A 24792-nucleotide genomic window follows, 5' to 3' on the forward strand; every position below is an offset into this window, starting at 1 on the left:
AAGAAAAATAAGACCCTTAAGAGAAAAACCATATCACCATTGTACGATTGAGTGCTCTTGAAAACTATGATTGTCCTTAGCATTATGTCATAATATAAGAGGGCAACATGCTTGGCTCAACCCTTGTGGGAGCCCATTTTACTCCACATGCTGTGATATTATGATATTGGTTTAAAATATTTAGTAATGAACATGACACATGTATTTGCACAATGAACAAACATGTTAGATAAAACAATGAAGTTCAGATCTTGATGAATTCTGATGATGGTTCTCTGATTTTCAAATGGATGCTCATTTGATATCTCTGTCTTTGAATGTTTAATTCTTTATGAGAGTGAGCTATGGATGTATTGATGTTTTATATGTAAAGATCAAGCATCCCAAGCTCTAAGACAACCTTTCTCATCTTTTGCCGGTCTAAGGGCAACAAGGAAACCTTTGGAATGAAGAAGTTGAAGATGAAGCTATTCAACTGTGGGGTTCATAATTACAAGGCAATGCCAAGTCCCTTTTCTTTCTTATGCTTTACATATGTAATACATTACAACAGTCATTCCCACGACTTATGTGGGACATTTTATTATTAATGAATAAAGAAAATGGTTTTCTTTAAAAAAATGCAATGTTGAATGATTCATCTTTATTGTAAATGCTTTCATTTATCTGTAATTCTTCTGAGAGCATTTTCTTCCTTTCTAGTAAAGAACACTGAACATAAAACAATGTATACCTTTCACCTTTAGTTGCACATGCTATTCTAGCTCTACCTGATTGAGTTGTAAGCAAAATCAGGTAACATTTTTGGCGATTTCTGCTAAATTCTTGTCTACTAAGCATCCCAGACCAGTTGACTATATCTATCCATTGAGTACATACTCATTCTACCTTGACAAAACTTGAGAAACACTTTTTGAATCTCTGCAACTCATATCATACTACAACAACTTCTTATAATCCCATTGAGTAGACATGTATTGTTTGTGACAGAGACTGATAAATTCACTGTCATGAATGATATGTATCTACTTGATTTAATTATAAGAGGGAAATAATAATGCACCTTTGTATTCACTGCACACTGCTCTAATTTATTACAGTTCTATGAAGCAAATATTTATTGTGTGTGACAGTGGATGAACAGATTGACTGTTTCATATGATGAATACCTTCCTCCCTACAACTATAATGCATTATAGTAGTAACATCCTTATTACTCCTACAAAAATATGCACAAAGCACTTAGGTAATGAAAATTGCATCTAATCTATGTGCAACAATACTTATTGGAATGGAAACCTATCCTAACTTGAACTATTCAGCAAAACAAAATCACTTAAACAAAACCATTGACAGGTACCTTGAAATAGCTGCCTTTTCTTCCCAATTTGCATTACTTTACATATCTTTGAGCAACTAAAAAGAGAGGAAGCATGAATATAGCCACAACAAATAGCTATAATACTTCTTGGAGATCATACGCACCCTCACTGACCCACTCATGTTGATCATTCATGCTGACTTGAAGTGGATGAGACAACTGGGCATGCTTTCTTTCATTTGAAATGCCATGCATGGGTGTGAGCATGATCTATGATGTTTTATTGGACTACATCATGGCAAGATGCCTGATAGGACATCCTCTTGAAATCTTTGGGCTGGTTGCTTCCTTTTCTTCTTTTATCATGTTGGTATCCTTCATTTTGCTCTCATGGTGCTATTGTGGGACAATCAGCTGATTTAAAACCTCATGGCTTTCTTCTTCCTTCTGATAAACTTATAAGGCACTGAGAGGGGGGGTGAATCAGTGCAAGCAAAAACAATATGAATCTGATCACCAATTTAAACAACTTAAACCTTAACAATCATAAGAGGAATATCACCACATAAGCTTATGCCCAATAAAACAAATTCCACATAACACAAAAGATATACGTGGAAACCCAAAAGGGAAAAAGTATGGTGGGATTTAATACCCACAAGATTCACTATCTACAAAATAAAAATCTTGATTGGTTAAGGTCTTACAAACATACCCTGTTAGGAGTAGATACGTTTAGGAGTCTCTCAGTTAAGGGATTTGAATGATTGCCCTGTTAGGAGCTTTGACCTGTTAGGATCAACCTTGCAAGAGGATTTAACACTCTGATATAGAGCTACCCTGTTAGGGGATTTACAATGTGTTGGTTAACAGATTTGCCTTTTCTTTGAATTTTATATGTTTTTAAAATAATGACTCATGCATACCCTTCATGAAAAAGCAAATGTACCAACAGTTGGGTGAACCAAGTTTTGGTTTACCCTCTACATAAGAGTGCATCTCCTCGTAAGATGCTCAATAAATTTTTATGTAGATTACTCAAGAAACAAACACACTTTTTACCAAAAAGCCAGAAAGGCTTTCACATTCATTTGTCAACACAAAAGAACACTGCAAAACATATATTAATAAGTGTAAATCTCATAGACTTTACCTTTGTACATATTCATTCAACATAAAATTTATTTCACCCATAATACTCAAAGTAATGAAAATGCTGATTGATTCTCGCTCATGCCTCACAGGACAAGGTGGATCAGAGTCATTTAAACAACAATGAAGTACTATTTAAACAAAGAGAATCAATGAATCCACAGACTAAGAAAGAGCTGGTAATGAAGAAAGCATATTCAACGCATAAGCATATATCCCAACAAAGATTGCTAATATTTCAAAACACAGATTTGAAGATCGAATCAAAATATTGTTTCATTCAAATACCAGAATCATCTATCCTGAAAATCCAAAGAAAACTAAGTTTTTTCTTTTCAATCAAATTTTTTCGAACCTTTTAAAAGACTTTCCGAACCATATAAATAGCTGCCAGGCTATGATAGTTTGTTATAAATAAAACCAGAGTTAAATGATTAACTCTATCCCAAAGTTAAAGAAGTTTTAGTTTCTTAAAACTGAAAAGCAATAACTAAACTAGAAACGCGGCATGAGCCATGAGCAATGAAGGCACGATCAAGCTCCAACAGATGATGTGGCTTCAACTTGTCTGACTTGTGATGTAGGAGTACTTTGAATGTTCCGCCATTCTAGGTGAGCTATTGAGAAGTTTAAAATGAGCTGGTAATGTGGGAGGCCTATCTCCCGCTTCCATACTTCTTTCTTTTTGCCTACTTGTAGGACTTTACTCTTATGCATCTCCAAATGATCAAAGCAGACAACCAACATAGATTCGATTCTTGCAACCTTTGAGAAGTGCTCAATTGTCAAGGACATTGCTTTCTGAATCTGTTGTATTCGATCTTTGAAAGCTTGAATCATCTGTGATGAATCCTCAAGCGTTTGCTTATCCTCTCTTAGAAGTTGAAGGTCTATGCATTTCATGTCTTTTTGCATACTGTCAGTCAATTCCTTTAATTCTTTTAAAATCTTGAGGAATTCCTCATGTCCTTGCTGAATGATTGAGTTCCTCCACTCAATGTTTTCTTCTTCTTCTTCTTCTTCTTCTTCTTCTTCTTCTTCTTCTTCTTCTTCTGCATCCTCAAAAGATTTAATTTGTTCTCCGGCATCAGAAACAAGCTATCCAAGCTTGTCAATAGGAGTAACAAAATTATCAATATCAGTCTCCAGTAGGAGACTTGACAAAATTTCAACATCATTCCTTATTGTCTCTGCCTCCTTTTGTTGTTCTTTCATCCTCTTCTTCTTGGCCCGGGATCGCATGATAGTTGCAATCTTCATCAACTCAATTAAGCTCAAATTATCCATGTCTAGTGGACCTTTGATGCTTATAACATCATCATCATCACCATCTATAATTTTCTTTTTATAATCAAGTGACAAAGGTGTCAGTCTAGGTTCAGTATCCTCTATTTTCTTTTCTTTAGTCTTCTTTTCCTCTTCCTTTTCCTTTTTTGTTTCCTGTACTAGTGGGGGCTATGTATCAACAATTTGAGTAACTACCGGTGGCTCCTCATCTTTCTTTTCTTCCTATCCCTGTTCCTATTCATGTTGCTTAGACATTTCAACATCAATATCCTGTACATTTACATTTCCAGGAGCACCAACATTATCATTATTACCAGTATCATCATCATCAGGGATAACCTCAAGTTCAGATTGTGTGTTCATCGGTTGATCATCCAACACAATTTCATTAGGCTTAAACTCAATTATTTTAACACCTTTCGGAAGATCTTCAACCTTAAACCTCTTCGGTTCATCTTCCTTAACTTCTTCCTCTTCATCTGGAATCAGACCCAATACCTTTTTAAAAATTTGTTCAATCTCCTCATGGACTGATTGGGTCTCGCCAATTAACATTCTTGTCAGCCCTTTCTTTGATCTAAAAGATGACTTTGCCTTAGCAAAAATTTCATCTATCTCTTCCTGAGTAGCTTCATGTTGCAAGTTTTTTAGAAAATATTCAATGTATTCTCTATCTTGTTTCATGGTTGCTTGCCATCTAGCATCAATTATATTATACAATGAATTTGAAATTTTCCCTTTCAATTCAATTAGGGCCTTGCTGTATTTATTCATCATGTAAACAATTGCATCTTCTATTTCCCTTTGTTCATCTTTACTAAACTTATCAAAGAGTTTCTTCACACTAGTCAATATACCATACTCTTTAATGTTTATTATTAAATTTTCAAGAGGTGTGAGCTTGATTACCGGTTTCTTTGGAGATTTCACAACTGGAGTACCAACACCCTTTGACCTTTTGCCACTGGTCCTTAGGGCTTTCTTTTCTCGTTCGGATTCAGTCTCTTCTTCATCCACATCTACCAGTTTCTGTGCTTGTTTCTTTTTCCTTTTACTAGTCTTAACCGGTGCAGTAGGTGGTTCAACAATCTTACCTTTTCTCCAGAACTGAATCTTTGAAGGTTTCTCCTTTTTTGTTTCTATGGGTTTCTCCTTTTTAATAGGTGCTGGTTTCTCTTTCTCTGTTGTCTTCTCCTTTCCAACGCTTGTCTTTACACTGGTGGGGGTACCGATTGGTGCACTTGATGCTCTGGCCTATTGAGCAACATACTTTTCTCTTACTTCAACAATGGCTTCCTTTGTGAATCCTGCTTGCTCTGCAAATGTTTCAACTTCTTTTCTAAATTTCTTTGCAATTACCGGTCTTTGAAGTTCAGAGTGCACTTGAAGGGATTTCTCCTTGTAAGTGCCAAATCAATCTACTGTTGTATCTACTAGTTGGGAAAGCAAATGATCAGCATATGCAGTCAGAAGATCTTTGTCCACTTCATATCCCATGGGCATAACCTATGTAGTCCAAGGTACAACTGCCTCCATCATGCAAGTATCTGTATCAACCATAAAGAAATTGTGCTTTCATACCGGTTGACGACCTCTACCGGTATCCTTTCCCTTGCATGCATTTTCTTTTGAAAGTCCTAAAAATATCCTGATGCAATTTTTCCAAAATCATTACCAAGCATTCTAATGCTGTACTTCATTTGCATCAATGCAGGAGTGCCATCTATCCATTGGATATCACCAATATCGAGGAAACATTTCTGAAAATAAAAGAATAGACCAAGAATTAATTGACCAAATTTAAACCTTAACCTCTTATCCTTCTTGATGGCTTCTAGGTTCAGCACAAGTTGACTCCTCAATGCCTTTGACAAGTCATAGTCAACATCTTCTTTGATCATCCGATAAGCTGTATGAATAGCTATAATAGGGATGCTGTTCATCCTGATAGAGTAATAGATCCGGTAACCGATCACCATAGAAGCATACTAAATTTCTAGATCATTGATATTATTCACTATCATTTGTCTTCCATCCCATTTAGATCTTGTTAACTTTTCTACATCATTCTTAGGAATGGATCTCAAAACTGGAACCTCACTGGTGGCACAAAATCTAGTGACTGCGTGAATAGCTTCCTTAGAAATTTTATGTGGTTGGTCGAGCCACATAAATTGGTCATGAATCCTACTAAGAGCATATCTCACAAGTTCATCATCAAAATCATTAATGAAATTCAGGGCATGGTGAAACCCTTTCTCAGTAACCCTTTTGAACTAATCCTTCAAAATACCATTCTTATCACACAATGCTTTATATTGATAAAAAATAGAAGCAACACCAAGATCCTCTAGTTTTCAATGATAGAAACATCTAATATCTTCAACATGTAAGACAACACAAGGAACTCCAGATAGAGCTCTGACGAGATCAATATCCTTAGACTTAAATGGGTGCCTCTTAAATTCAGGATGTGGTCTATCAGTAACATCAACTAAATATGGGGTTTCCATCTCCAATGATTTAGAAAGATAAGCAAATATCAAGATTTCTGAATAATTACCTTTTATCACTTCTGCACTAGGGTTCCAAACACTATCAAATCTATCTCACTGTTTCCCAATCGCAAATCACACCACATCACTTAAAATCTTTGTCAATGCTGCAAACACAAACTCTGATTTTCTCTATTCGCTCTCCATGTGCTCACAAGAATACAATGTGACAAATAACATTCAAAAAGTTCCTTTTATTTGCCCATTATCTACTGCATTAAATACCATTATTGGTAAAACCCTAAATATCTTTTAACACACTATCGGTTCTCATAACACATCAAACCTACCAGTTTGATCACAAAATCAATTCTTAATATCATAATACATTAAAGTATGCAAATTTAACATACCTCATGGTCCTTCAAGGGGTTTTGAAATATATCTAATATTAAGCTCCCCCTAAGATTTTTAACAACTTAGTTTATCGATGAAGGGTTCTCTACACTAGGTGAAGAAATAGGATCTTCAGATGGTTTGACTTTAGTTTTCTCATCATCCTTCTTTTTCCAGATTTTGTTCATTTCAGCTCTGGTCTCCTCCACATCAACTTTCATCTTCCCTTTCCGATCAACAGATTGATTCACCAGTTGGTTCACCTTTTCTCTGCAAAACTTTGTAATATGTCCCGATTTATGACAATGATAACAAGCCATGCTAGATGCTCTCTAAGGTCCAACATTGCCTCTACCAGTCCTTCTTCTATAGTTCATAGCTACATGACCGTAGTTATGATAGATTGTGCAAACTACATTCATCCTCTTTTCCATCTCATAGGGACTAGACTGGTTAGCATATGGTCTTTGCTAGTTAGGACTTCTCTGGTCATTGAAGGTTATTTGCCAACCATCACTAGACCTCTGACTCATGTGAGGTGCCAGATTATTTTCTCCATACTTGCACCCAACACCTCTATGTCCATGCAAGTTGCAAGTGAAACAATAACCATTAAAGGTTCTAGGCTTATATCCTTGATAAGCATTGGTTCTATAACCATTAGCAACATCAAATATGCATCTACAAACATTAGTAGTATGTCCTGGCTTATGACAATTGAAACAAACAGGGTTATAGGATTTCTTACCGGTTGGTTTCTGAACTTTAGGTGTAGATTTACCTTCATGCAAGTTGTCCTTAGTACCAAAAGACTCACCTTTCTTAAATGCATTGTAACCCAATCTAGTTGTATCAACGTTCATCCTTTGAGATTAGATCTGTTCATCAAGCATGATATAACTTTTGTTAAATTTTGTAAGCTTCTCATTAGCATCAACAAGTTCTTTTGTAAAGTATTCATTCCTCTTCATGAGAGTTTCTCTAAGAGACATTTCCATATCCAGTTATACCTTTATCTCTTCTTTTTCTTCTTTTTCCTTATGCCAGTGTGCATATAGAGTGCCATTTTCCTGATTTATCTTAAATATCTCATGTTCTTTCTCTTTGATCCTGTCTTCTACTGCCCTCCTTGGTTCAAGTTCCCGACTCATCCAGATAGTTAGGGCTTCTAGCTCTCTCCTCAAGTTAGTCTTCTCATTATTTAGTTTCTACACCTCATCAACCAATGCACCTATGTTTTCTTCATCAGAAGAAATTCTCTCAGAAACCTCCAACAGTTTTTCGGTTAGCTCTCTTCTCTTAGGAAGTGAAGCTTTATACTTGCCTCTCAATATTTCTAGGGAATCCTTAGTTTCTGCAAGTTTGATGGACATCTCTCTATAACTCATATCCCCCATGTCTACCTTAGGAATGCTTCTCAAGCGGTTAAGATTCAAAGAAGGTTGGCTTTAATACCAATTGATAAACTTATAAGGCATTGAGAGTGGGGGGGGTGAATTAGTGCAAGCAAAAACAATATGAATATGATCACCAACTTAAAAAACTTAAAACTTAACAAGCATAAGAGGAATATCACCACATAAGATAATTCCCAATAAAACAAATTCCACATAGCACAAAATACTTATACGTGGAAACCCAAAAGAGAAAAACCACGGTTGGATTTAATACCCACAACATTCACTATCTACAAAATAGAAATATTGACCGGTTAAGGTCTTACAAACATGCCCTGTTAGGAGTAGACTTGATTAGGAGTCACTTGGTTAAGGGATTTGAAGGATTAGCCCTGTTAGGATCAACCTTGCAAGAGGATTTAACACTCTGATATAGAGCTACCTTGCTATGGGATGTACAATGTAAGGCCTGTTAGGACCTACCCAGTTAGGGGATTTTACTGCTGTAACTGTTAGGATAAAAACAATTCAAATGATATTCATGTAACACCTCTGTGTTTGATAAGATTTGCTTCAGATCCTCAAAACATCAATAACATATCAATATAGAGCTTCACTAATCACCGCACAATCACAATCTCAATATTCGTCTTTGATCTTATGTCCATCTCATAACTCATCACACTTTTTATAGACATCAACTTAGTCAGCTACAACCTTGGAATAATTTCCTAGGTTCAATTAACCTAGACAAAATAACTTTGCACACCTAACTTATGTTGGCCATCGACACAACAAATTTAAACTTGTGCCATTTTACCGATTTAAGTAACTTTATCACTACCGGTTAAATGTTCATCAGAATACCTGCTCTGTACACAAAATCTTTCTTGTCCGGTTGAATCTGCCAATGCAGTCATGAACATAGCTCCAAATACCTATCTCCATCACTCCTTTAAAACCACATCATTCAACTCTTCATAAATCACCTATACCGGTTGCATGAATGCAACTCTGTCTTTGTATACCGGTTAAGAACCTATTTGCTAGTTCACTGGTAAACTACCAACTATACTGGTTAAACCTTACCAGTTGGATTCCAAGACTTAGATGACCACAAAAATATTGTTGCCATCAATGACAACACAAGACTTATTCATCAAACATGAATCTCAATCTCTTCATCACATTCACCAATCAATCATTTACTGGTTGCAAATCACAACAATCTTTACTAGTTGCAAATCACAACAATCTTTACCGGTTCAATCAAATGCCAATAGTTTCAAAGAACCTTCACCTTGCATGATAGCTTGCCATGTTGATTCCTCCTCCATAGTCAAAGGACCATCCTCTTCCACTAGGGTAGCTAATAACTCATCAAATCTATCATCTCTCAGAAGACTCTTAGAGACAACTGGTTCATGCTCAACATCCCCATTATTACCCAAGGAGGTGCAGTCCAAATAAGGATTTTCTTCTTCAATTAAGGAAGGTAAATGTTGAAACGACGAGACAACCTCCTTCAACAAGCTTTCAATTGATATATCAGCCTCAAGCTCTTTTACATAGTAGAAATGAAGCTCCTTCGACTAGATAAGATCTTCCAAATTAACTTCATGAGAAGATTTTTGACTTGATAAAAGGGACTCCTCATTAAGATCGTGTCCTGCCTCCTACCCCATATTTGGTTTTCCTAGTTTGGCAGCAAAAAAGGGGCTGAAAATAGTTATCTCCTCCTCATATTCACTTGAAATATGATCCTCTTCATCTACATAGCCTTCATCTTCCCTTCATACAACGGGTCATCCTTTGAAAAGGGAGATGGTGGGAGGGCAAAAGGGTTTAACTGATGAAGAAGAATAATTGAATTCTCATTCCTAATTTGGTTATGCGACATTATGGGCTGTTCTTGGTTATGAATTGGTCGTTGGATTGAAAAGGTACTCTCAAAACTTGGAATTTTGATAGGAGGAGGCTTATTTGAGGGTTCAAAAGATTTTTCATGTTTAAAACTAGGAAGATTGGACTTGGAAACCTCTTCATTCAAAAGATGATTCGTTATTATAGAAATAGTTGAACTGAAACTAGGACTGCAAGGGGTTGACTGGGTTTCACACCTTTGTGTGTCCACCTCATGTTGATGAATATGTGCTTGTTTATTCTCCTCATCTCTATTAATAGCTGCCAACTACTCTAACTTATTGTGCTTATCTTTCTGCTGCAACCCCTTTGATTTATCTTTAAAAGAAAGCTCATCTTGTTTGAAACTTAATATATTGAAACTCTAAATCCCTTTTTCAAAGAATGGATTCACAAAGAAAAGTGTTGACTGGGCTTCTAACTTTTGAGCTTGAGTAGGTAATAATCTCATTTGCTCATCCTTTGTAGCCAACTCCCTTACAAGAGACTCTTCGTACTGTTTTGTTTGCATCTCCATTTCGTGCTGATGAATATAAGATTGATAAGCAAGCTTTTCCTATTGCATATCAAATTCTTGTTGCCTTTTGATACCTTACAACTACCTGGTCAAATCATGTAATATGTTCTTGATATTTGCATTCTCCAGTCTCTCATCATTTTGGGGCTGATTGGAAAAATGATATTGTTGATTTGGCATAAAATGTGATCCTTGAGACTTGTTATGGGCATTTACTAGCTGCCATGGAGCTTGTGCTTGGGTGGGTGAGTGGCTTGAATATGAAACTTGTTGATAACCTCCTGTAGCAAAGGTATTTTGACTAGAATTAGCCATTGGTTCAGTCTGATGTAGATAACAAGGAGGTGTAGGAGCAACATCTTCATGATATGATGGGTTATAGAACATATCAATACTTTATTTACTTGAAACCAACAAATAATCTTTCCAGAGTTGCCAGGTGTGTAAATAAAATACCTCCTAAAGGCTGAAACTTCTGTTGTATACAACAAATAGCAGTAGCAAAATGTATAAAAATATACTGAGAAATAATTCAGAGTCCCATTGGGTGTGCCAAAAATTGTTATCACCTAAACCTGCACCCTATGCTAGGCTATTAACTCAGCAGGTTTGTGACACATGGGAAGACTCCTAGGCCTTTGGGTTGCCTAAACTTGGAGTGAGCCTCCATAGAAAGTTTATTCTTATGGATCTTGATGAATCCTAATGATGGTTCTCTACTTTTCTGATGGATGCTCATTTGATATCTCTGTCTTTGAATGTTTAATGCTTTACGAGAGCGAGCTATGCATGTATTGATGTTGTACAAAGATTAGGTATCCCGAGCTCTAACACAACCTTTCTCATATTTTATAGGTCTCACGACAACAAGGCAACCTTTAGAACAAAGAAGTTGAAGATGAAGCTACTCAACTATGGGGTTCGTCATTACAAGGCAATGACAAATCCCTTTTCTTTCTTATGCTTTACATTCTTATATGCATTATTTTCTCTTTGTAATACATTACAATAGTCATTTTGATGGCTTGTGTGGGACAATTTATTATTAATGAATAAAGAAAGTAGTTTTCTTTTAAAACATGCAATGTTGAATGATTCATCTTTATTGTAAATGCTTGTATTTATCTGTAATTCTTCTGAGAGCATTTTCTTCCTTTTTTGTAAAGAACACTGAACACTGAACAAAAAACAATGTATGCCTTTCACCTTTAGTTGCACATGCTATTCCAACTCTACCTGATTGAGACATAAGCGAAATTACGTAACACAACCATTACCCTACTCATAGCTATTGGAATTTCCAAAAATATTAATTTGATGTCTATAAAGACCTTGTGCTATACATTTTCATACCATAAGTTGAGGCAATTTTTTTGTTCACATACATCGTTAGAGTTTCATATTTAATCATATTACACTATATTACCTTACATTTGATTGGTACATGCTTTATATAAATTTTTCAAATCCATGGAATACAACCAATTACGTATAACTGAGTTAAAAAATTAAATAAGGTATTATAGTGATGTTGGGGCATATCACTAGTCAAGTAATTTTGCATCTCATTGAAGCAATATTTTGGTTTTTTAATATATTTTGTAGGTTTTGGAGCTAGATTTCCACATAATTACAATTTCTTCTTTTAGTATATTTTGAGGGTCTTGATATGATTCTATAATAGCACAAATTAGTTTCATTATGTCCTTTCTACCCTACTTATCTCATATTGATTTCATTCTGATAATAGTTTGAGCCATGTAATACAATTGTATTTCATTTTACGCTTTTATTAAAAAAAAATACGTTTATTATTTTATTTTTCTATCCGAAAGATCATTCTTGTGACTTGCATCCTTGGTTGTGCTTAATTACGATCTTTTTAAATTTAAAATGCCTTAAGTTTAACTTCACAATAAATCATGCCATTATTTGATAGATATATCCTTTGAACATTTTGCCAAGCCCATTAAGTGTCAATAGTCAACATCACAAAGCTTTTGCATTCAAGATCTATGACTTTTGTAAATTTTTGAATCACGAAAATAAACACTACTTTGATATACAAATACAATGTTATTAACAAGATTATAACGATTTTCTATAGAAAAGCATGTTCCACACTAACTTCAAAATATCTATCAATCATATTCCCACCACTAACATTACCACTAGAATCCATGTGGCATTAATTCATCCATTCTTATAGAACTAAACACCTAAATACTTGTTATTATATATTTGCCTTTCGATCCATAGGAACCAACTGCGATATCACAAAATTTCCCCAAATGTCCTTCATACATTCTTTTGTTCATGTCATTGTAATACATTAAACCATCATCATAACTAACCATCAAGATACTTTCACTTTTGAAATCCATGCCTTTACTATATTTGTAGATGCCCAAGATGTGTAGCCTCTTTATTTGTCACCCTAAATATATTAGCATAATTGTCACATGTAACACTACCATTATCCAAATCTATATTAAAAAAATTAGCTTTCTTATAATGAATATAACATGAAACAATAAAACAATATATATTTAATTGTAGCACATCTAAATTAATTAACAATGATAGATTAAAATGAAATGGAAATTGAGCATGAAAGAAAATGTAAATCATAATGTTTCAGGGGTAAAATCAGTCATAGTTAATCAGACATATAAGAGCGAATCACAAAACTCTAATCTAATTAAACCAACTCCTAAATGACAATGAAATGCATCAAATCAATTGAATATCAAATAATAATATAATGAAACTACCTCAATTGATCCGAATAGACTTCCATTGCTCTTCTCCAAATTGTGTGATAGGTGGCTCTCAGGTGTTACACTGGGATTCCCTTATATGATAGACACAATTATTTTGAAGATCGTGATTCTAAAATTATGAGAAATTAAGTTGCTTTTATATATTTTCGGGTGAGATGGAGTGAGATTTGGAATTGAAGTGCCAATTGATAGTTCATTGATTTTGATTGATCAGTTAAGTGGATTGATTGATCTGTTAACTTATTTGATTGATCTGTTAACAAGATTGATTGGATAGTTGACTCAATTGATTAACTAGTGGACTGAATTGATTAGGGAGATGACTAATTTGATTGATTAGTCAGAAAAGGTGATTGAGAGTGAAAAAGGGAAATTGGAGAGTTAACTGAGTTAACTGATTTGATGAGCCAGTTAGGATTTTCAACATGTGCTGTAGGAATTTTGAATTGAAATTCATTTTCATTTGAATTTTGGTTTTCGAATGTTGAAATGCACATGAGATTTATTTGAAATTGGATGAAATTCAAATTTGGGGAAAGTCAAATTTGGGAAATTGGAATTAGGTAAAATTCAAATTTGGGGATTGGAGGAATAAATTAATTAATTAAATAATTTAGATGAAATTATTTAATCATTAGAAATGTGATTGATGAAATAATAAAGATGATTTAATTAAGGAAATTAATCGTAATTAATTAAATAATTAATATTTGAGAAAGGGGGTTAATGATGAATTGATAAAGAGATGGAAATCAAATAATTAGTAATGTGAAAAGTGATGATTGAGTTAGTTCAGAACAATACTTAGCTTAATTAAATAATTAAAGAATTATTTAACTAATAGGATGAATAATTAGCACATGATTAATGAGACATTTTTAGGTGTCTACACATAACACATTGTTTGTGCAGAAAATCTTTATGAGAGAAAACTTGAAACCTAAGATTTTATTAATCTTGGAAATAATTATGCCAATGCATTAACTCATCCCTCTAAATTTTGGCAACATAATGGTACTCATCTAACCTATAAATTCTTGCATCCTCTAACTCCAAGCACCAATTTATAAGAGAGACATGCCACCTAAATGTTCTAGGCACATATCTCAACACCCCCTTAGTCTAGGCATTCTAGTATTTTTTAGCATATTCCTTACATGTCATATGCCATAATATTTTACCAACCAAATGTGGGTATCTATTTTATCTTCATACAATCCCATTTAAGGATGCTCCATGACATGTGTTCAAACCTATTAAAATGATGATCAATATTCCAATGTAACCTCCCTCTTACATGCTCTTACATGTCGCAATAATTTATCATAATTAACTCCCATCATGATGAGTCAAGATAATCTTACACACATTCGAAGATGCTGAGAGATGGCCAAACATGCCACCTCAATGTGAGATTTTAACTTCCTCATTTGAGGACAAAATTAGTAAGGATTAACTAGTAGTGCCAACTCAAAAGAGGACACCAACTTTTGCAAGTATGAAAGCACTAAATATAAAGTAGTAAATGAAAATAGATTATTAAACAACATATTGGGAATGAAAGTTTGACACACCTTTTAACTATATTCTCCCACTTGTTAGACACCTTGCAAGAGAAAAAGGGAACTGGTATCAATAAAATATAATATAAAAATATAAAATCAAGCTCTAGAGTATATGAGGACCATGAACCCACTACACCAGCCACACTTATTTGTGCTCACTATATTAGTGAGAGAATCTACAAGATTTTGTGAGGTGCCCACTTTCTAGAACATGACTTTGTTGCTCTCAACTATTTCCTCAACAAAGTAATATTAAACATAAATGTTCTTCATGTAAGAATGATACATTAGGTTTTCAGCCAAATAGATGACACTAACTATTGCAACAAATTCTAATATGAAACATAATCTATAGCCCCTATGCCTCCTTATAAGTATGTTTGTAGCCATCTAATTTAATTAAATGTAATGGAAAACATTATTGTAGGTTGTCATTTTCTCATCCAATGAACTATAACTTTAAATAAAGTAGAAACATAACCTAGTGCATGAGCACCCAAAGACACAAATGAAGACACAAATGAAGCCTAAAAGAGCCTAATATCACCCATTAGGTGAAAATGATCATATGTAATAGGTTGATAGGTTTGTGAGTCAATAAGACCCAATTGATGTAAGACATTGTCATGGTTGCATTTTATAAGCCACCATGGACAAATGATCATGTGGGTCAGTAGGAGTCTAGGCATGAGTCTGAAAAATAATAATTGGTCTTAGAAACATCAGACCAATCCTTGGAATAGGTTTAATACACCTTGGAGTCACCAAATTTGAAAAGTGCAAGTTGACAACTTTTGTTGTCATTGCAAAATGTTGTAAAAAGGGATAACTAATCCTCCAATGGTTGCAAAGTTTGAAAAGTGGTTGGAAACCATTAGGGAGGATATATTATGCCCACTTGGATTGATTCCAGGGTTGTTGGCGTTGTTGTTGAAGTTGTTGAATTGATGATGTTTTGGAGTTTGGAGCAATACAATATATTTAGAGTTTTCTGAAATTCTGCATTTTTGCTGTTCATTTCTGACCAGTACAGATTGGTGGATGCTTGAAACCTATTGGATAAGTTAGGGAAGTCTCTTACCTTTCATTTGAATCAAGTTTGAGGTCTTGTAACAATCGATTTGTAGAGATCCATCAAAAACTAACCGGATTGGTCACAAACCCTACCGACACCTAGGGTTTCACCATAAAGATGCCCTTAATCTGAAATTTTCACAAGAGGACCAAAAAAATTGTGGGAAAATGTTAGAGGGGCCATTTTACTATAATATTTTTGTGTTTGTTTGTAGGGAGGCTCCAAACCTAAAGAGATTGAATTGACCCTAGGCGGGCATCTCTATGTGACTCCCTAAACTAAATAAGTGGAAATCACTTCCAGAAGATAAAGAAGATGGGATCAAGTCTTGAAACCTTGGATTTGGTGGTTTGAAACCTTACCCAACCTAAGTGTTTTTTTAGTCGAAGGGATAATACAAGGGGTACTTTCTTTGTAAATTAGGCCTAATTGGCTTAATTAGGTCTGGAAGGATAGTAAGGGTATAGACCTTTGAAATTGTGGTTAGAGTCTAAGCCTTTGGGGAATTGTGTAACTTGATAAAGGGTATCTGAATCTTCCCTTAGTTTTTCTTGTCCTTTGGAATTTTTTTAAGTTGTGTTTGCAAAACTCAACCTGGTAGGGCTACTAGGCTACCAATAGGGCTACTAGACAAATAGGACAGTTGTGAGACAAGTATCCCCTAACACATTTGATAGTCAAATATTATGGGTGTTTTTTGTTGGTTGGACCACCAATAGACAAAATGAAATAGGTTTCCATCCCACTGGTACCGGAATATTGTTTTCCATTCACACAAGAGTAGAGTGTTTTCCTCCTACCGGTACTGGAAGATACTAAACTGGTATGGATTCGGCCACATAAATTGTTGTGTGAGTTGAGTATTTGATAGGTGTGTTGTTTACACATTGAAAAAACAAAACAACTTGTTTAGGACATAGTAGTTGTGGGTGAGAGAAGGTTTCACCTAGCTTGTTGCCTGGTTCTGCATCATATTGGTATTAGAGCATGAGTTGGATCACTTGGGGAAAGTGATTTGTGGTGTATGTCCATGGAAGGAAGTGAGGGAGATGATAGAAATATGCCTCCTAAGATTATGTCTCAAGATTCCATCAAGAAGTTGTTTGAAGAGATGTTTGAAAATAGAGTGAGGGAGTTAGAGAAGGCCAAAGGAAAAGGAAAGGAAGGTGAATGTGACTCTGATGAAGAAGAAGAACAAGGGGGAGAAGAAGAGACCCCAAGGTGGGAAGCTGAGTTACCTGCAGATCAGAGGGAATTTGTTGAGGTCCTAAAGTCCATTGGCAGATAATCCTCATCAGGTAAAGATGACATCCCTATGTTTAGTGGGAAAATAAATGTAGAAGAAGTGATGGATTGGATTGAGGAATTGACCAACCATCTTGAATGAAAAGAGACACCTGAGAATAAGAAGACTATCTTTGCTAAGTCCAAGATGAAAGGAGAAATGCTCACTTGGGTGAATTACCTCCAAGGCAAGAGGGTAAAGGAAGGTAGAGGTATGATAACCTCATGGGATAGAATGTTGGCAAAAGTTAAGGCACAATTCATCCCAATAGACTATGAAGTCCAAGTCTACAAGAAGTTGCAAGGTTTGAGGCAAAAAGACCTTGATGTGAGTACATATATCGAGGAGTTCCATAGGTTGAGTCTAAGGACCAAACACCATGAGGAGGAACCAGAGAAAGTTGCAAGATATCTTAGTGGATTGAAATATAGTATCCAAGATGAGATCAACATATTAGCACCAGAGATAGTGAACGAGTTCTTTCAACTAGAACTAGGAGTAGAGGAGAAGCTAAAGAGAAAGAATGATCACAATAACAGAGGTAGAGGGGGAAGAAACTTCAGAGGCAGAGGCCCTATGAATGGTAGAGGAAAGAGTCCTAGGGTACAAGGATAGGCTAATCAAGAAAGTTAGCATGGAGATGGTAACACAAGAGGGGGTTTCAAAGGAAGAAGACCCAATCATAGAGGTATATTTTGTGGAAGAATCTCAGAGCCTTTTAGATGATACAACTACAATCAAGTAGGTCATATCATAGCTAAGTGCCCTAAGAAGACCAGATCAAGCTCCCAAGGAGAGAGGAGAACACATTTGGTTCAAGACACTGATTGTCAGAGTGTCAATTCACCTGATTCCTATAGACTTCTAGAGAAAGGAGAAGCCTTGATGATGAGGAGAACATTGTTGAAGGTACCAAACAATACTAAACTTCCATAAAGTAAGATACTCTTTGGTTCAAGACACTGATTGTCAGAGTGTCAATTCACCTGATTCCTACAGACTTCCAGAGAGAGGAGAAGCCTTGATGACGAGGAGAACATTGTTGAAGGTACCAAACAATACTGAACTTCCACAAAGGAAGATACTATTCCAGACCAGATGTAAAGCAGGAGACAAGGTATGTAAGGTTATAATAGATTCAGGTTCAACTGAAAATTTTTTGCATCCTTAGAAATGGTAGAGAAACTAAAATTGAGAAGAATTGATCATCCATTTCCATATAAAGTTTCTTGGCTTACTAAAGGAAAACAAACCTTAGTAGAAGAGCAATCATGGGTTGAATTTCAGATAGGAGTATACAAAGACAAAATCCTATGTGATATTGTTGAGATGGATGCCTGTCATCTTCTTTTTGGGAGACCATGACAATGTGACCTCAAGGCTCATCATGATGGATACAAGAAAACTTACTCCATCACCAAAGATGAAAAGGTGATTGAATTGATAACCCTACCTGATAACAGTGAGGATTAGAAGGAGAAGGAGGACAAGATCATGATCATGGAAGGAAAAGAGTTCCTCAAGGAAATCAAGGAAGAGGGAACACCTTGTTTTGCAGTGATGTCAGTACCAAGGCAAGAAGAAGATCCCATTGCAGATGGAAAAGTAGAAAAGAAAAGGGTGATAGTCCCTGAGGAGGTGAAGGAAATGTTGAGAAAATACAAGAACATAGTTGAAGAAGAGTTTCCAAGAACCTTACCACCAATAAGGGAGATAAGCCATTGCATTGACTTCATTCCCGATGCCACCTTACCAAACAAGCCAGCCTACAAAATGACTCCTCAACAAAATGAGGAATTTACAAGGCATATCCAAGAGTTGCTTGATAAAGGTTTGATAGGGAAGAGCTTGAGACCTTGTGTAGTCCCGACTGTCTTAAAACCAAAGAAGGAGAGAACATGGAGATTATGCACTAATTCCTGGACCATTAACAAGATAACCATAAGGTATAGATTCCCTATGCCTAGAATAGAAGATTTGCTTGATTGTTTAGGAGGTGCAAGATTATTCCAAGATTGATTTAAAAAGTGGTTATCACCAAATAAGGATTAGAGATGGTGATGAATGGAAAACTACTTTTAAAACAAAAGAAGGATTGTATGAATGGAGGGTGATGCCATTTGGGTTGTCAAACTCCCCTAGCACTTTCATGAGACTCATGAATGAGGTGTTGAAGGAGTTCATTAGTATGTTTGTCATAGTGTATCTAGATGACATCCTAGTGTTTAGCAAGACAAAGGAGGAGCACCTAAAACATTTGGATATGGTCTTGAGAAGGTTGAATGAAGAGAAACTAATGATAAACATGGAAAAGTGTGTGTTTTTGCAGGAAGAACTGACTTACCTTGGGTTTGTGATTTCTAGAGGAAATGTGAAAATGGATGCTGATAAAGTGAATGCCATTCTCATATGGCCAACTCCTAGAAAAAATGGTGATGTAAGGAGTTTTCATGGCCTAGCTACCTTTTATAGGAAGTATCAGGAATTTTAGCCAAATTTGTGCTCCCATGTTAGAGACCATCAGGGGTGGACAGAAGTGCAAATTTTCATGGACCAAGGAGGTGGATGAAGCATTTGAAATGTTGAAGAAAAAGGTATCACAACAACCGGTTCTTACCTTACCTGATTTTGATTAAATCTTTCAGATTGAATGTGATGCAAGTCATTTGGCAATAGGTGCAATACTTAGTCAGGAAGGTAGACCAATTGAATTTTTTAGTGAAAAGTTGAATGATGCTAAAAAGAAATATTCTTCCTATGATTTGGAGATGTATGCATTAGTTCAAGCACTAAAGAAGTGGAGGCATTATTTGCTTCCCAAAGATTTGGTTGTGTGTACAAATAATCAGGCACTAAGCTTCCTAAATAGTCAGGAGAAATTGAGCCATAGGCATATGAAGTGGGTTGAGTCCATTCAGGCCTACACCTTTACAATCAAACATAAGAAAGGTGTCTCAAACAAAGTTACAGATGCTCTTAGCAGGAGGGCACTAATAGTTTCAAAAATCTAGTTGGAGAGTGTAGGAGTTGATTCCATCAAGGGTATGTATGTTGCAGATGAAGATTCCAAAGACATCTACAAGGCATGCACTGAGTTTGGTAGTCAGTATCGTTTAGATAATTCTGATTATTTGATTCAAGATGGTCTTGTTTTCAAAGGATTCTAGTTATGCATTAGCTAAATGTTCAATGAGAGATAACATAATTAAGGAGAAGCATATTGGTTGTATGGGGGGACACTTTGGATTAGACAAAATTCTTGAGTTGGTGAGAAGATTTTATCACTGGCCTAAATTGCAAACAAATGTCAAAAAATTTGTGGATTTATGTGTGGTGTGTCAAAAGGCCAAAGGGATAACAACAAATGCAGGACTATACCAACCTTTGCCCATTCCTTCAAGACCTTGGGAAAGTGTGAGTATAGACTTTGTGATGGGTTTGCCAAGAACTCAAAAAGGTTTTAACAGTTTTTTTGTGGTTGTTGACAGGTTTAGCAAGATGGCACATTTCTTTCCATGCAAGAGCACAAGTGATGCTACATATACTGCAAAAATTTTCTTTAATGAAGTTGTGAGAATACATGATTGACCCTTGAACATTGTGTCAGACAGAGATGTGAAATTTGTAGGACATTTTTGGAGGACTTTATGGAGGAAGTTAGACACAAACTTGTCTTTTAGTTCAACTTATCATCCCCAAATGGATGGCTAAACAAAAGCAGTCAATAGGTCACTCGAAAACTTGTTAAGGTGCCTCACCAATCAACATGGTGAAAAGTGGGATTCCATAATCTCCCAAGCATAATATGCCTATAATAATTCTGCCAATAGGAGTACCGAAAGAAGCCCTTTCCAAATTGTCTATGGATTGAATCCAAGAGGTGTGCTGGAATTAAGAAATCTACCCTCAACTGAATAAATCAATGCTTGAGGAGAAGAATATGCTAAAGGGATAAAGGAGATTCATGACCAAGTTAGGATGCAATTGCAAAGAAGTACATAGAAGTACAAGGAGTAGGCTAATTGAAGAAAGGGAGATGTGCAGTTCCAAGTTGGAGACATGGTATGGGCAAATTTGAAAAAGGAGACATTGCTAAAAGGGAAACACACAAAGCTCATGATGAGAAAGGTTGGACCTTGTCCAATACTCAAGAATTTTGGGAACAATGCATATGAAATCCAATTACCTTTAGATATAGGTATATCCTCAATCTTTAATATTGCAGATTTAACACCATTCAAAGGTACAGTGTAGGAAGATGGTACATTTTTGGTGGAAGATGCTGCAGACATACTGAAAGACTTTCCAAGTCAAGGGCCGCCCAAAATTGAAAGGATATTGGACACCAAGATTGTGAAGAAAAATAGGAATAAGGTCTACAAAAAATACCTTGTCAAGTGGCAAGGACTCCTCGAGGTAGATGCAGTATGGATGGATGAAGACCATCTGAAGACACATGGGACTACATTGCAAGAACTCATCTCAAGTGGACTTGAGATTCAATCACTCGGAGAGTATGGTGCATGAGCACCCAAAGACAAAAATTAAGCCTAAAAGAGCCACAAATGAAGACAAAAATGAAGCCTAAAAGAGCCTAATATCACCCATTAGGTGAAAATGATCATATGTAATAGGTTGATAGGTTTGTGAGTCAATAAGACCCAATTGATGTAAGGCATTGTCATGGTTGCATTTTATAAGCCACCATGGACAAATGACCATGTGGGTCAGTAGGAATCTAGGCATGTGTTAGGAAAAATATTGGTCTTAGAAACATTAGACCAATACTTGGAATAGGTCGAATACACCTTGGAGTCACCAAATTTGAAAAGTGCAAGTTGACAACTTTTGTTGTCATTGCAAAATGTTGTAAAAAGGGATAACTAATCCTCCAACGGTTCCAAAGTTTGAAAAGTGGTTGGAAACCATTAGGGAGGCTATATTATTCCCACTTGGATTGATTCTAGGGTTTTTTTTGGTGCTGTTGTTGAAGTTGTTGAAATTGATGATGTTTTGGAGTTTGGAGAAATACAATATATTTGGAGTTTTCTAAAATTTTGTGTTTTTGCTGTTAATTTCTGACCAGTACGGATTGGTGGATGTCTGAAACCAATTGGATGAGTTATGGAAGTCTCTTACCTTTCATTTTAATCAATTTCAAGGTCTTTTAACAATCAAGTTTTAGAGATCCATCAAAAATTAACCGGACTGGTCACAAACCCTGTCGACACTTAGGGTTTCACCATAAAGATACCCTTAATTTGACATTTTCACCAGAAGACCAAATAACCTATGGGAAAATGTTATAGGGGTCATTCTACCATAATATTTTGGTTTTTATTTTTAGGGAGGCTCCAAACGTGAAGAGATTGAATTGACCCTACGTGGGCATCTCTATGTGACCTCCTGAACTGAAGAAGTGGAAATCACTTGCAGAAGACAAAGAAGATGGGATCAAATCTTGAAACCTTGGATTTGGTGGTTTGACACCTTACTTCACCTTTCATAAGTGTTGGTTTAGTCGGGGCACTAATACAAGGGGTACTTTATTTGTAAATTAGGCCTAATTGGCTTAATTAGGTCTGGAAGGACATTAAGGGTATAGACCTTTCAACTTGTGGTTAGAGTCTAATCCTTTGGGGAATTGTGTAAATTGATAAAGGGTATCTGAATCTTCCCTTATTTTTTCTTGTCCTTTGTAATTTTAGTCTTTCTTAATGGTGAGCAAGAAGAGGAAGTATACGTTGAGAAATGAGATGGATTTAAGTTGATAGATGAAAAGGACATGGTTTTCTAGTTGAAGAAAGCATCATATGGATTGAAGCAAGCCCCTTAAGCCTGGTATGCCATATTGGATAAGTATTTGATGAATCTTGGATTCAATAAAGGTAGTGATGATAGTAAATTGTATTTCAATATGTTGGAAATATAGAGGAATTGATTATGTGTTGCATTGATGTTTTCCATTGATGTCAACACTAGCTGTTTTGGTTGTCTACCGGGTTCCGGTAGAGTAGTTGGTTTGTGATGTTGATCTAGAGACCATCTCTGGTATGCTCTAGTTTGTGGAATTGGTTTTGTTTAGTCATTCATATGGTTTTGATGTGTATCACATTTAGTTGGTTTGTGATTTGGTGATCCAGAAGCTATCATATGTTCTAGTATGCCTTTTGGTTACCAATAAGGGTTTTACCGACAGAGCTTTTGTTGAAGATCTTTTGATGGATTTGATAAGTGGTGTTGGTGTAGCTTCTAGAAGGTTATCTAGATGTTGATGGTTATCTTGAGTGTATTCCAGTTGATTGGTGTTGTTTCATTTAGCACCAAACCTAATTCTATCTAGGTTATGGACCAGTTTGCATAATGTGTTGGTGGATACTCCAGATGCGTTACTGGTTGGATTATGTTGTTTTGGCCCCATGCTGGCTTAGATTGTCATTGGTTCGTGGTTTTATGTTATGGATTTATTGTATTATCTTTTAGGTGGTTGACCTAATTATTTAGGTCCCAGGTTGGTATATATATGGTGTAAGATCTCTTTGTAGAATATATGGTATGGGATTATCTGTGTGTGAATAAAGTTGTAATCATATGCACAAGTTTTGTTTGATCATAGGCGATTGAATTGGGTTTGTGTAAGAGGTTTAAGACCTTCGGTATTGAGCTTAACCAAAACTATACTCAGGCAGAGGAGATTCTATTCCTATAGTTCAATCTTCTTTCCAGATTGTAGTCCAAAGATATATTGTAGTCAGTGAGGCTCCTCTGTGATGAGTAGTGTGCTCTAGGTAGTGTGCCTTCCTATAAGTACAAACCCCTTAATTTATTCACATATTTACTATAGAAGTATCATCAGACTGTGGGTAGGATTCCCACCATGGTTTTTCCCTTTACTAGGTTTTCCATGTATAAATCTTGGTCTCATGTGTTGTGGATGGATGGTAAATGTGTTATGATTTATGTTTGTGCTTAATTGATATATCTGCTATTCTAGTATTTGGTTTATGTATTCCGGTAAAGGGTTATAAGTTCTTAAAGTTTCATAATTTGTTGAAAACTAATTCACCCCCCCCTCTCAGTTGTCCACCAGTTATCCTAACAATTGGTATCAGAGCTTGGTCCTCTCTACAAAATATTAACTGCTTGAGGAAGATCCTATGGCGAATAATCATTCAACTTCAATTTCTTACCAAAAGGATAGTCCTAAGCTTGAATGAACAAATTACAGAGTATGGAAGCTTTGAATGGAGACTCATTTGAGATGTCTTAGCAAAGAGATTTGGGAGATCACTGAGAAAAGCTATACGCCTTATGATCTGACATCTGGAAATCCTACTTTGGATGACTTAGATAAGAACATTGAAAATGACTGCAGAGCTAGAGAAGCCCTCTTGAGCGCCCTTTTAGATCAGTAAGTAATGGGATTAATGGATAAATCATATGCAAAAGCTATATGGGATAAGTTAGAGACTCTGAATGAAGGTGACCCTACTATTAAAATTGCTAAACTTGATGGTTACCGGGTGAGATATGAGAACCTACGAATGGAGGAAGTTGAAAGAATTGTTGCTTTTATAGAAAGAGTTAATGAAATTG

General features: G+C 35.8%; 1 protein-coding gene across 1 annotated transcript; it reads right to left on the reverse strand.

Annotated features, from left to right (window-relative positions):
• Positions 1–3994: 3994 nt before the first annotated feature.
• Positions 3995–5257, reverse strand: LOC131067888 (uncharacterized). Its single transcript, XM_058003055.1, has 2 exons — positions 5183–5257; positions 3995–5014 (listed from the first exon to the last, which is right to left on the reverse strand). Exons 1-2 carry the CDS (start codon positions 5255–5257, stop codon positions 3995–3997), a joined length of 1095 nt encoding a protein of 364 aa, XP_057859038.1.
• Positions 5258–24792: the final 19535 nt, after the last annotated feature.

Source organism: Cryptomeria japonica, chromosome 6, assembly GCF_030272615.1.
Source record: "Cryptomeria japonica chromosome 6, Sugi_1.0, whole genome shotgun sequence".
In the NCBI taxonomy this organism is placed as follows: domain Eukaryota; kingdom Viridiplantae; phylum Streptophyta; class Pinopsida; order Cupressales; family Cupressaceae; genus Cryptomeria; species Cryptomeria japonica.

Bases quoted from the DNA above. Each gene is read 5' to 3' on its own strand.
- LOC131067888 (XM_058003055.1), bottom strand. From the start codon at position 5,257: ATGGGATATGAAGTGGACAAAGATCTTCTGACTGCATATGCTGATCAT. The intron at 5,015-5,182 runs GTAGATTGATTT...GTTGCTCAATAG, and splicing joins CCCAACTAGTAGATACAACA to GCCAGAGCATCAAGTGCACC.